This window comes from Scleropages formosus, chromosome 20 (genome assembly GCF_900964775.1).
Source record: "Scleropages formosus chromosome 20, fSclFor1.1, whole genome shotgun sequence".
NCBI classification, from domain to species: Eukaryota; Metazoa; Chordata; class Actinopteri; order Osteoglossiformes; family Osteoglossidae; genus Scleropages; species Scleropages formosus.
Window position 1 is genome coordinate 2,577,028 of NC_041825.1, and position 14,729 is coordinate 2,591,756.

The window sequence follows — 14,729 nt, forward strand, 5'->3', positions numbered from 1 at the left end:
CCCCCCTGTGAGGCACTATGGGTTTCCTGGTAAATCTGTGTGTGCTGCAGCTGCTCCTCCTCTGTAAGTCCATCGACATCTATGAAATTTACTTCTGTTTGAATTAAGTAGCAGATATCTGACATACTTATAAGCACAAAGGGACAATAGTTAATAAAATATATCATATCCTTTCTTTCATTTTCATGTTTTACTAGGTATGGAAATCAAGGCCCAGAAAGGTAAGCCATTTTATTTAAATCATTTACCCACCATGGGTCTAATAAATAATAACATACTGTGATAATACATGTACAGTATAAAATTACATTTTGGGTTGAAAAGCTGATGTTGAATATTGTAGAGAAAGTGTAATTTAACCATGATTACTTATTACAAAATAGTTGATTCGCACATTTATATTAAACTTTTCCATATGTAATTTATGAAATAATCCCGCGAAGGAGAGAAGTAGGCTGTGAACCATCACGAGGGGTCTTAAAGGTATGGATTAAAGGGTGTTTCTGCTCTGTTATACTCTTGGTAACTGCATTTATAGCAAACCTACCTTTGGAATTCCACTACATTAATTTGCTCTCAAGACCACTGAACTGATGTCCATAATCTGCACAAAAGCAAACAACAAAAAGAAAGTGAAAGGGGCTATCAGGTCAAATACTCCTAAAATGCAGGTTGTCAGGTAAATGTTTTAAATGTGAATTACATGATTTAAGATCTTAATTTTGAAATATTTTAGATTAAATGTTTTTCTTTTAATTGCATGTTTTTCTTATTTCTCCATCCTGTCTTTTTATGAATTGTTAAAATGTAAGAATAATGCAGTGTACACCATGCCTAACACAATTTCAGTAAAAACTGGGCCAGTAATATTAAACATCTGAAATGATCACAGCTGCATATTTCTGTCAGAAGAGCAATGATCTTTTTTCCTTGTATTTTTTTTTACATTCAAACACCTTTACAATGGGGTGGAAGCAGCCACAGGGTGTGGTTGGGACCCAGGACAGCAGGGTTGTGCCAACAAAGAGTTATATTTCAGAACATAGAAGGTCAAAACTAACGGAAACAAGCCCTGAGCTCAGGCTCCTTTCAAAGGACAAATCGACACCAAAACACTTCACTAAACTGAGGTCTTTACAGTCTCTCCAAAACACACATCCTCACTGATGTTCAGGCCAGCTGCCTTTATGGCCCTTCTACCGGACCTTTAATTATTATCAACTGCCTGTAATACAATTTTTAAATTATGGTAGGGACTAAACTTTGACAGCTCTCAGACAGCTCCTGCCTCCTGCAGTGGGTTGTCTTTCCGATTTATAACTAAAAAAAATTCAGAAATTTGTCTGTCTGCCTGTTTGTCAATGCCAATCAGGGTCATCATTAATTAATGGCATGAATGGTAGTGATGATAATAATAAGGAACCACACCTGGACAGGGCCCAGAAAAAAATCCAGTTGTGTGTATGGATTAATACAGTGGATCCTATAAATCGACATTTAATACTTCAGAACAAAAATAAGCCATCCGAAAATCACGCAATATGTGAACCGTGGGTGGGAAGAAATAGTAATATAGGGCACAAAAGTCAAAGTTGGTGCTAGACTTTTTAAAGAAAATAAAGCCAAGAGCACAGTTTATATATTCTTTTCTAATTAAGGTGAGCTTATCAGACAATATTAGCAGACAATGTGTCTTTTTTTTGGATTCATAACGAATGTCAATATATTTTTCAGAAACATGCTTATGTTTTATTCGTTTTTAAAACTGGTTAAACTTATTACATTTATTTTGAGATGGCCACATAAGTGGTGAGAGACTGGTGTTGAGTTTAACACAGTCATACACACCCACAGAGTGCACCAGGTAATCATGGAAAAATGTCAATACTTTCACACACGCATCAGCTGAAACTGCTTGTCCCAAGGGGGGAGCGTGGCAAACCAGAGCCTAACCCAGCAATACACAGGGCATAAGGCTAGAGGGGGAGGGGACACACCCGGGATGAGACGCCAGTCCGTTACAAAGTACCCCAAGCGGGACTCAAACCCCAGACCCACCGGTGAGCAGGACCTGGTCAAACCCACTCCGCCACCGCACTCCACTCACTACTGTCATTTAATGCTTATTGGCTGCTGTCATTCCCTTTAGAACCTTCTTCCTTTGTTAATAAACTCTGTAAAGAATATTAAGATATTAGGTTAAGGAAAAAAAGCACAAATTTCAAAGAAAAATGTTAATTTATGCTCAACTAAATGTAGATGAAACTTTGTGTAAATTGCCTGTATAAACACATAGAAACAGGAGTGTTTTATATACACTGTACACAGCAGCCTGTTCCGTCGACCTGATATGGCTTTAAAAAGACAGTTTAGGTTACTGTATATTGATTCTTGTTTTTTAGTCTTAATGTTAATAGACAGTTACATTTACATTTATTTCGCAGACGCTTTTCTGCAAAGCAACTTCCAATGAACTCCATGTAGCGTTCTCAGCCCACACACCTTATGCACCAAGGTGACTTACACTGCTAGATACACTGCTTACACTGGGTCACTCATCCATACATCAGTGGAACAGACTCCATCTGTCCCTCACACAGAGTTGTACATCAGCTATTCCATAACATGCATGTGACTGAGTTCTGGGGAAGTGGTTTGTTAAGACAACTGTTCAACGGATCATTTTTCTGTGTCCTGTAGTGGCAGTGGCGTGACTCAGTGAGTTCGATTAATCGCGTCTGGTTGGTTGTTTGTTTTGGTGTAGTTTCGGTTTCGATTAGGAAGTCAGCTGATAGGCAGTAGTCCAGTTTAAATAGTAGCTGGTGACCCATAGTGGCAGCGGTTGCAGCAGCCTCTTGGTGTAAAGACTCGGGGTGAAAAGACAAGGGAATGTACCTATGGGAGTCCACCAAGGGAGGCCACCGTTACAGTTGTCCTCAGAACATGCGTCCAACATGTCGACCATCAAAGTCTTCTACGTTAAGCGGAGCCGTGCGATTTTGCCACCGCCGGAGACCTGGGAGCTCTCGCTGCTACAGCAATCTGGTTTATCCTCACATGTCAAACCTTCCATCTTGATTTACTTTCTCTATGGGACTCTGGAACTGCCAATCTGCTGAGAAAAGCTGACTTCATACCAGCCTACACCTCCCATCTCTCACTGGACCTCCTGGCCCTAATTGAAACCTGGATCACCCCAGACAACTCAGCCACACCTGCAGCACCCTCTGCTAACGAATCCTTCTCTCACACCTCTCATTCCTCTGGCAGAGGTGGAGGCACCGGCCTGCTCATCTCTCCCTGATGGGAATATTCTCTTCTCTCTCTTCACCTGCATGATCTGTCTTCCTTTGAATGGCATGCTGTCTCTATCACTGCCCTAATCACTCTTGTTGTGGTTGTCCTTTATTGCTCTTCTCGCCCTCTTGGCTGCTTCTTGGCTAACCTTGACATCTTGTTGAGCTCTCTGCCTGGGGACAACTCTCCGCTGATTCTCCTGGGTGACTTCAACCTGCATGTTGATGACATTCATGCAAGCGGCCTTCTGTTGCTCCTACAGTCCTTTGATCTCTCCCTGTCCCAATCCCCTACTACTCACAAAGCGGGCAACTGTCTTGACCTTGTATTTTCCTGCAACTGTGGCTGTCCCGTTCTCTCTGTCACGCCACTTCTTCATTTCCTTTCAACCCTCCCTCACCGCTAACTCTTCATCTCTTCATGCAGCCGTTGTCACCTTTCGCTGCAACTTAAAATCTCTCTCACCTTCCTGCTTTGCCTCTGCTACTCTGACCGCTCTCCCTTCTGCTCCATAATTCTCAGATCTATCTACAGGTGATGCCACTAACACCTTCTTTTCTGCCCCGTCTTCCACCCTTGACTCTCTCAGCCCTCTGTCTCCTAGACCAGCACGCCCCATTGTTACCCAATGGCTGACTGATACGTTACGTGCTAACAGGACCAAACTGCGGGCGGCAGAGCGAAGATGACGTAAATCCAAAACTCCATCGGACCTGGATGCTTACCAGTCACTCTTAGCTGCTTTTCAGTCTGCTGTCTCTTCAGCGAAAACCTCCTCCTTTCACAATAAAATACAGTCTGCATCCAAAAAAACCACACAGTCTCTTGACAACCTTCTCATCCCTTCTGTGTCCCCTGACACCTCCTCCTCCCTCTTCTCTCACTGCTGAAGACTTTGCTTTGTTTTTCAGAGACAAAGTCAAGGGTGATCACTGATAAATTCTCACCATCAACCTGCCTGGTTCACGCTGGACCTCCCTGCAAAGCTATCCTCTCCAAATTCAAGCCGCTCTCCGAATCTGAAGTCGTTGACCTCTTGATATTGCGCAGAGCCACCACCTGCTCACTTAATCCGATCCCTTCATCACTCCCTCAGAACATTTCCCCGCAACTCTCCTCCTTCGTCTCTTCTATCAACAACTCCTCACTCTCCTCTGGCTGTTTCCCAGCTGTCTTCAAAATTGCTCTAAGTTCACCTCTGTTAAAGAAATCCTCCTTGGATCCCAGTCTGGTTGAAAATTACAGACCGGTCTCTCTCCTCTCCTTCCTGTCCAAAACCCTTGAGCTGGCAGCCTGTGATCAACTGTTCGATTTCTTCACCTGGAACCATCTCCTTGATGGTTATCAGTCTGGTTTCAAAGTTGGTCACTCCACTGAGACTGCCCTTCTGGTGGTATCTGACGCTCTCCAAGCTGCTAGAGCTGCCTCCCCCTCCTCGGTCCTCATCCTCTTTGATCTGTCTGCAGCATTCGACACTGTAAATCACCGGATTCTACTCTCCTCTCTTAACCAGCTTGGGATCAAAGGTGCGGCACTCAGATGGTTTGAGTCCTACCTCTTGTTCTTCTCCTCTCCTTCTCTCAACCAGTGTTCCGCAGGGCTTAGTTTGGGTCCCCCTTGTTTCTCCATCTACACCTCCTCCCTCGGTCCAGTCATAGCCTCCTATGGTTTCAAATACCACTGCTATACTGATGATACCCAGCTCTTCCACCCCTTTCCACCTGGTACGTCAGATATCTCCGTACACATTGCTGCCTGCCTATCGCACATCTCTTCATGGATGTATGATCACCACCTCCAACTCAACCTCTCCAAAACAGAGATTCTTTACCTCCCAGCTGGCCTGTCCTTGTCACGTCCCACGGGGTCACTGCCCCTCCTGGTCAGAGGCGGCGCCACTCAGTGCCGCTAGTTAACGCTTACCTATCACCTCACAGTCTCGTAGGACATGGAGGTATAAAAGGAGCCAGCGGAGCAGAACTACTTGCGGATTCTTAATCAGCGGTTCTATTGTGCTCTCTTGGCGATTCGTAGTCTCTTGTTCCCACAATCTGTTTCCTAGGTGTGCATGTTCCAGTCCCGAGTGCCCGTCCCGTCAGTTCCTGCCTCTTGTTCTTCAGTCCTGGTCCATCGTTCCTGTCCGGTATTTCGTCACGTCTCGGGGTTGCGGTCATACTCACAGATTAGTGTTTCACTGTTCACCGTAGTTCAAACACCGTGTGTGTTTCCTGGTCTCGTGTTTCCTGTTTCACTTCCACCGAGTGTCTTACAATACGCACAGTACACTTTTAACATCACACTGCACGTGAAGTCATTTTATATTTCGTCTGTGTTTGGACGTAATAGCAACGCGCGTCCGTGTCGGACTCCCGTCCGGACGCCACAGTCCTCCTGTCACAATCTCAATAAAACTGGACAACTCACTCATTTCGCCTAGCTCCTTTGCTAAGAGTCTTGGAGTTACAACTGATGCGAGTCTGTCATTCTCTCAACATATTGAAGCCACAACCTGGTCCTGCAGATACATCTTGCATAATATTCGTAGGATTCGCCCCTACCTCACTACTGACTCTGCCCAACTACTTGTCCAGGCCATGGTGATTTCCCCATCTGGACTACTGTAACTCTCTTCTGTGTGGCCTTCAGACTCATGCCATCAAACCTCTGCAGCTTCTACAGTATGCTGCTGCATGAGTTGTGTTTGATTTGCCAAAGCGCTCCCATGTATCTTCTCTACTCATTTCTCTGCACTGGCTTCCTATAGCTGCCCGAATCAAATTCAAAACCCTAGTTACTGCATACAAATGCATCAATAGAACTGTTCCCGACTAATTACAGGACTTGCTCAACCGGTACACCCCAGCCAGGCCCCTTCGCTCATCTACTTCTGCTCGCTTGGTGGTCCTACGCACGAAAGGCAAAGCTCAGAGGTTCTCGGTTCTGGGTCCGTTGTGGTGGAATGACCCTTCCCTGTCACTCAGAACTGCAGAAACTCTGTCTGTTTTCAAGAAGGGTCTGAAAACCCACCTTTTCCAGATCCACTTTGGCCAAGATCTCATCAGATCATCTATGGCGTAACCGTTCACACACTCCAAAAGTATCCCCAGATACAACCTTTATTCAGCCATTTCTCTGGTATTGTACTGCTTATTTGTGTATCTTATATTTAATTAAAAAAAAAAATTAAAATAAAAAAAAAATTGGTTTGGGTATTGGGATTTGCCTGTGTCTTATGCACCTACTTGAACGATGAACCTCGGTGTAGTAAGTGGTAGGGTAGAAACTAGGTTTGCTTGAGACTTTCATGTCTGCAGCTATGTCTCCTTCTCTCAATGTAATACATAAATTGTACTTCTGCTGAGGTGTACATCGCTTTGGACAAAAGCATCTGCTAAATGAATAAATGTAAATGAAAACATGCAAAAGCAAGTTACAAATGAAAAATTCAATATGCACTGCAGTGACCAACACACCTACAACCACTGTGATGACCACTACTGTGCCCTGGACGACCTTCAGATATATCACCACTGCGAGGACAACTACTGCACCCCGCACAACCACTAGATCTACAACTACTGCGAGAACCACTACTGCACCCTGTACGACCACCAGATCTACAACCACTGCAAGGACCACTACTACGCCACCCACGACCACCAGATGTAGAACCACTGTGGGGACCACTACTGCGTCCTGTACTACCACCAGATCTACAACCACTTCAGAGACCACTACTGAGACCCAAACGACAACGACACCTAAAACTACTCCAGAAACTACTACTGAACCCGAAACAATCACCAGACATACAACCCCTTTGGAGACCACTACTAACACCCAAACAACCACCATACCTTCAACCACTTCGGAGATCACTACTGAGCCCCAAATGACAACCGCATCTACAATCACTACTGAACCCAAAATGACCACAACACCTACAACCACTTTGGAGACCAGTATTGAGTCCAAAACAACCACCACACATGCAACTACTTTGGAGACCAGTATTGAGTTCAAAACAACCACCACACATGCAACCACTTTGGAGACCAGTATTGAGCCTGAAATAACCACCACACCTGCAACCACTTTGGAGACCAGTATTGAGCCTGAAACAACCACAACACCTACTACTCAGCCCGAAACACCCACCACACCTACAATCACCTTGGAGACCACTACTGAGCCCGAAATAACCACCACACCTGCAACCACTTTGGAGACCACTACTGAGCCCGAAACGACCACCACACCTACAACCACTCCTACAACCACTATTGAGCCCGAAATGACCACCACTCCTACCACTCCGGAGACCAGTATTGAGCCTGAAACAACCACAACACCTGCAACCACTTTGGAGACCACTACTCAGCCCAAAACACCCACCACACCTACAATCACCTTGGAGACCAGTACTGAGCCCGAAATGGCCACCACAACTACAATCACTTTGGAGACCACTACTGAGCCCGAAATAACCACCACACCTGCAACCACTTTGGAGACCACTACTGAGCCCGAAACGACCACCACACCTACAACCACTCCTACAACCACTATTGAGCCCGAAATGACCACCACTCCTACCACTCCGGAGACCAGTATTGAGCCTGAAACAACCACAACACCTTCAACCACTTCGGAGACCACTACTGAGCCCGAAATGACCACCACACCTACAACCACTCCAGAGACCACTACTCAGCCCAAAACACCCACCACACCTACAATCACCTTGGAGACCAGTATTGAGCCCGAAATGGCCACCACAACTACAATCACTTTGGAGACCACTACTGAGCCCGAAATGACCACCACTCCTACCACTCCTACAACCACTTTGGAGACCAGTATTGAGCCTGAAACAACCACAACACCTACAACCACTTTGGAGACCACTACTGAGCCCGAAATGACCACCACACCTACAATCACTCCGGAGACCACTACTGAGCCTGAAACAACCACCACGCCTACAATCACCTTGGAGACCAGTGTTGAGCCCGAAATGGCCACCACAACTACAACCACTTGGGAGACCACTACTGCGCCCCAAACAACGACCACACGTACAGTCAATTGGGGAGGTCAGTGAATGTTTTTCTGCGTCATCGGTGTTTGACCTTTACTTGGTCAGATATTATAAGGTGTATGAGCTTGTAGGTGAACCTCTGTTATAGCTATGTGCTACCATCAGATGCAGGGAGCATGTGTTACATTTACTATGTTATCTACACTTCTAAAAATAGCACAATCCTGTTTTACATTCATTCATTCATTCATTTCATACAGAGGCTGTAAATCATCTTCTTCCTAGTCTGTCTGTCTCTTTGAAACATTGAAAAAGTTTTGCTTGATCCCTATAGTCCGTATGCTGTGAGATGCTGTCCAAAACTTGTACTTTACAATTATCCCCTGTCCTTTTTCCTTTCAGCTTGTCTTGCAAGACCTGGAGCAAAACTAAATCACCTTTATCCTATTATGCAGATGCAGGACTTTGTTTTTTCCCTCTGCTAGTCTCATGAGGAGGTTGATTCTTTGTAAATCTATTCTTTTAACTACGTCCGCATTTCTAACTTGTTCCATCCATGGAATTTTTAGCATCCTTTTGTGGCACCATATGTCACAAGAGGATATTCTTCTTGCATTGTCTTTACCATCACTCATTAAGATAAAATGAGTGAATATTTTTTTGATCTGACACTTTACTTTTTTACTCAGAGTAAAATCTTGAAAAAAGGCTTTTAGCTGAGTAACTTTTTAAAAGAAACATAACTTTACTTGAGTAACTGTTTTTTTAAAGAAACATAATTTCTACTTTTGCATTATTTTTTTTTTGCACTACCCTCCCTGCCGACATTCAGTCTAGAATCATGCAAAGACCTTTCATCCATTCATTTTCTTGCCCTCTTGTCCTTCTATGGTAGGAGTGGCAATAGGGAGACCTGCAAAGACATTTCTTGTGATGTTAATCTTTGCAGAGTTTCCATGTTTCTTTGACTGAGCTACTGTACTGCCACCTTATTTGGCTCTTCTTCTTTCTTCTCCAGCACTGACAGACCCTTGTGATGAGCTGGAGTGCACAGCTAGTGAGTGGTGTGGAGAGAGGAATGGTGTCTATGGCTGCCTCTGCAGTGAGGAACATGACAACACTAGTGCTGAATATTTTGGTATGAAAATGATGGTTCTCAAAATGCCAATGAATTATGTATCTATATATGTGGGTCTATATCATTCTCACAATATCATTGTAAGTATCATGAAATTAACTTCATAATTGCATATTGCCAACTTTGATTTTGGTCATTGTTTTAAGGGCATATCAGTCATACATCAAGATTAAATTCTTCATGTCATGGAGCACCTGGTAGTGTAGTGCTTAGAGCTGCTGCCTTTAGAGCTAAAGGTCATAGGTTTGAATCCCACCTCCAGCTGTCAGACCCTTGAGCAAGGTCCTTACCCTCAGTTGCTCCAGTGAAATTACCCAGCTCTGTAAATGGGTAAATGATTATGTATAGATGAACACTGTAAGCTGCTTTACAGAAAAGTGTCAGTTAAACAAATAAATGTAAGTGTCCATGATGGTGATTTCAGAATGATCAATGGTTCTTGGTCTGATATTCTCTGCCACTGGCCTTTGACATCATGGTTACTGGTGTCATTCACAGATTCCAAGGAAATTTGTAACGGCAGTTCAGCCACCATTTCCTTGTCTCGCTGTCAGTTGTTTCAAAGTGGCTTCCCATCCAGTTCATTACACCTAAATGACCCCAACTGCACTGGAACAGTGCGCAATGGCCGGGTGGAGTTTCACTTTGACAGTGATGATCACATCTGTGGGACAACGCTCACGGTATGTCATGAGAAGGAATAACAAGAATGTGCATTCCAGAAAAACTGAAAACTTCCTTACTCATTGCTGTACTACATTAAATTTTACAGGTCGTTGTAATTTCATGTCTGAAGCTTTTTAGTATCCATAACTGTCATAACGAACAGATTTGTCCAATACTAGTCCAAACAAAAATGTTACACTTTCCTTTTGTTCCATATTTTCTCCTCTACAGAGCAATGGCACTCACCTCATCTATCAGAACACCATCCATGGAGAGACCTACCCACAGCAAGCTACCATTAGACGGGAGAAAATTCTCAGTGTCCCTTTCAACTGTGTATATTTACTGTCTCAGTCCCTGTCTATGTCCAATGGCATCCGTCCACTGGAGAGGTGAGTTTAGCACAGAGGAAGTTTGTCCATGATCAGTGAAGACAGTCATACATTTATTGTAACAAATGTCTGGTTCAAGCAAACCAACACAAACTAGTGTGAATTCAGAAAAAGAACATGTAGAATCAAACACATATTCAGGGTCACACACAAAATCAGCTTTATTTGGAGCAGGAAACCAACAAAACTGAGGACAAGGTCCTTTTAATGGAGCCCAAAACAGGCAAAGAAAAGCAATAGAACAAATGGGCAGAATCACACAAACCCTAGGCAGCTCCATGGCACTTTTCAGGCTCCCCATCTGCACCCAAAAAAAAGTCTTTCCCTTTGTCCTCAGACCAGCTGCTTAAAATCCTTTTGTCATCACCTTTTCATTCTCGGCAGCTGCTTGTCATTACTTTGATAAGGCAGGGAGGGGCATTGGGAGGTATAGAATTGGACAAAAATTACCCCCTTCCCCTCAGCTCAAGTCAAAATGCAAATTCAAGATCAAATACAGATTAAAATTCATATTTATAATACAAACGTTCAAAGCTGAATGCAGATTTAAACCTTCATGCCAGTGTTTTCATAATGCAAATAGTAACAGATTTAAGTTTGAAAGTGCTGCCAGATTAAAATATACTTTTTAAAATTATTACAAATTTATATATACATTCAAATAAAAACACATATTGAAATGTGCATTGAAATTAGACATGTTGGCTACAGATCATTTACTTTTTATTTTTTAATGACCTCGACAGCATTCTGGGGAAGAATCTACCAGCAGGCATTAACCGCTACCAAATGAGGATGATTCCTTATCTTGATGCACAGTTCCAGCAGCCCTTCACAGGTTCTACAATGGAGGTGCCTATCAACCAGCAGGTGTACGTGGCTGTAGAGGTTGAGGGACTGGACGGCAGACAAATCGCCACAGTGATTGACTCCTGCTGGGCCACACCCATTAATGACCCTCTATGCAGTGTACGCTGGGACCTTATTGTGCAGGAGTAAGTGTTCTAGACCTCTTGACCAGTCCTATATTAGCTGATGTTCATGTTCTGTTTAAAGAAGCTGATGTTTTCATTAATAATCCATGATCAAGTGGTGTCCCATCCCACCACCCTTAGCCTTGGATCCAGTGATTTGTCTTGGGCCTTGGCTCTAGACTACCGCAACAATCGACTGACCAGTGGACAGTTTTCATTATTGAAATATTCTTTCCACTCTTGTTGTTTACCAAATGTACAATGAATATTGTTTCCTGAAATCACTGCTGCTATTACATTTGCTATTGAGGGAAATGACATTGTCGATTTGTAAGGGATTTACACAATGAAGTCATTGCATGGGCCCTCTATTTACACACACACACACACACACACACACACACACACACACACACACACACACACACACACATTTTCAGAACCGCTTGTCCCATACGGGGTCACGGGGAACTGGAGCCTAACCCGGTAACACAGGGCGTAAGGCCGGAGGGGGAGGGGACACACCCAGGACGGGATGCCAGTCCGTCGCAAGGCACCCCAAGCGGGACTCGAACCGCAGACCCACTGGAGAGCAGGACCTGGTCCAACCCACTGCACCACCGCACCCCCCTCTATTTACATTTCCTTATAAATCTTCTTCTTAGTATCACTGAATGTTTGTTGAGAAACAGGATAGGGAGAATTCAGTGGCTTTTGTCTCACTGGGAGTGTGAAATATTAGGGACTCTCTGACTCTTAGAGTAACGCCTACAATCACAAAATGCCGATATGGCTGAGGGTGGAATCCAGCAAACAGCTCTCCTCAAGTCATGTACATCATGTAAAAAGGTGCAGGTAGATCCCAGCACACACAAGGGGTTAGACATGAGCGTTGTGCTTGAAGCTAAATTTCCTCAGCTGCTCGATGGATATTGGTTCAAGTCCAGCTCAGGCTGTGTGGAGTATGCGTATTTCTCCCTGTGTTTGCACCTGCCAACATGGACAGTATAAGGCACTGTTGTACGGCTTCTGTTCCTCCCTTGTCTCAGAAACGGAGTGAATGTTTGTGATGAGTTGGACTTGACTCAATAGCACATCCATCTGCGCAGTCCTACCCACATAAACCTTGGTGTTGTCTGAGGTTTAAAAGAAAATTTTGTCACGTCTCTCACAAATTGCGCAAGTTTGGGATGCATTGTCTTAAGTAAGAAGCAGTTAAGATGTTAATCACAACTTCAGTAACCTTCCATATGCCTTCAGTGGCCGTTCAGTTTACCATGAATATGTTGCATGCAGAGATAGTCGCTGTGATTCATTAATGAGGCCAAAAGCTGTCAAATTTGAAGACAATCCCTAATGTTTTTCTGACTGACAGGTGCCCCAATCCTGCTGACGGGACTGTGGAGATTCTGCAGAATGGCGTGTCCACCAGTAGCCGTTTCTCATTCAAGATGTTCACATTCACATCAAACACCACCACCACCGTCTTCCTGCATTGCCAGATTCACTTGTGTGTGCTCAGCAGGAACAACTGCTCTACGGTGAGTCCAAATCAACATGTCCTTTTCGAATTATAGTAGGTGTCAGATTTGGCCAGAAGGATCCTTGTGGGTGTGCAGTGGATGAGAAACTACAGTCTTGACTGAGATTCCAGTTTACAGGTCTGTTGTTAGACCTTTCACCAAGAATGCAATTCAGACTGAAAATTATTTTTGAAAATTCTACAACACACACATTTTCTGAACCGCTTGTCCCATACGGGGTCACCGGGAACCGGAGCCTACCCGGTAACACAGGGCGTAAGGCCGGAGGGGTAGGGGACACACCCAGGACGGGACGCCAGTCCGTCGCAAGGCACTCCAAACGGGACTCGAACCTCAGACCCACCGGAGAGCAGGACCCGGTCCAATCCAGTGCACCACCGTGACCCCTATTCTACAACATAAAAGTTAAAAATCATTTGAAATAATTTTTCTAAAGTATGTATGACGGAGTTATTCAAAAATCATTAACTTCAATGAAGGAATATGAGCATAGCCATAACTTGTGGACCAAACGAAAATCACAGAAGGTTTATTTTTCATATGTTATTTACAGTCCTGCTATCCTGGGAATCAGCAAAGAGTTCGGAGGGCTGTTAAATTCCGGGACACTTCTTCCATGTCTATTGGCCCTTTTGTCTTACAACAGACACAGACAGGTAAATTGCCTTTATTCCCAGTATGTTCTACAGCTTGGTATCTAGTCTGTTCTTGCTTGATCAGTCAAAATTATTTAGATATATTTACCCTAGAATAGCAAGGGAAGTAATTTTTTGTTGTTGTTGTTGTTGCCATGGCTTTGAAGTGATTTGCCTTTCACTTTCATTTTGTCTTTCAGACATGAGAGCCCTGGAGCGGATCTCTGTAGCCGGTGCTCCAGCTTCTCTCAGTTCTCTGCTGCCCCTGATGCTCTCAGTTGTGGCTGCAGTTGTACTGCATTAGACCATCTCAGGAGCAACCATTCCATCTCACACTCTTTACTTTGAAGGAAAACCTACATAGATCCTCATCTCACTTCTTTACAGAAGGGCATTTCTCCACTCTGGAATTGTTAACATACAGATTTTTGTTACTCTGCTTTAATTTTACCGGGCAATCGTAAATCAGTGGTACTTTGGTAGGTGTGTTGTGTGATATTTTTTAAATTCAGATTTTCTGAAATTTTCTGAATTTCTTGTTAGTATTTTGCTCCTCATACTTAAAATAGAATGGAAATAAGTGTAATCACAATCCAAGGAAAACCATTAACCAGAAAAAATGATTTATTGCTTTCAGTACAATTTTTAAATCAGAAATCAGATGGGAACCAGATTTTGAAATATTGACAATAAATACATGCACAAAAATGAGCTCTCAAAGTTTAATACATTATATCTGCAAAAAGTGCGCTTTTATATCAGTCTTAGACTTACTTCAATGAGTAATTAAACAAGAGTAAAGATACCTAATCTGCTAAAATCAAACAAGAATGAACTGGAGGTAGAGCCAACTTTAGTGAGTTTTACCTCTCCCTAGAGCCGCATATTGAATAAACCTCAGAAACTCTTTACTAGCAAATTTAGACACATATGTACAATGATTAGATATAATCCACATGGCTGAGAATGTGTAAGGAAACATTTGTAGATATTTGTAAACTGGAACATAACACACCTGTAAGGCAGTGGTTGAGGAACTCTC

At 43.5% G+C, this 14,729-nt stretch overlaps 1 protein-coding gene across 1 annotated transcript in view; it reads left to right on the forward strand.

Annotated features, from left to right (window-relative positions):
• The window catches only part of LOC108931920 (uromodulin-like), a gene marked incomplete at its 5' end in the record, with an annotated part of 32,102 nt that extends 17,948 nt beyond the window's left edge, over window positions 1–14,154 (forward strand). Inside the window, 2 exons of the mRNA XM_029246735.1 lie at window positions 13,606–13,708; window positions 13,888–14,154. Of these exons, the coding sequence (XP_029102568.1) occupies window positions 13,606–13,708; window positions 13,888–13,991 (207 nt within the window). The remainder of the gene's footprint in view (window positions 1–13,605; window positions 13,709–13,887) is intronic.
• Window positions 14,155–14,729: the final 575 nt, after the last annotated feature.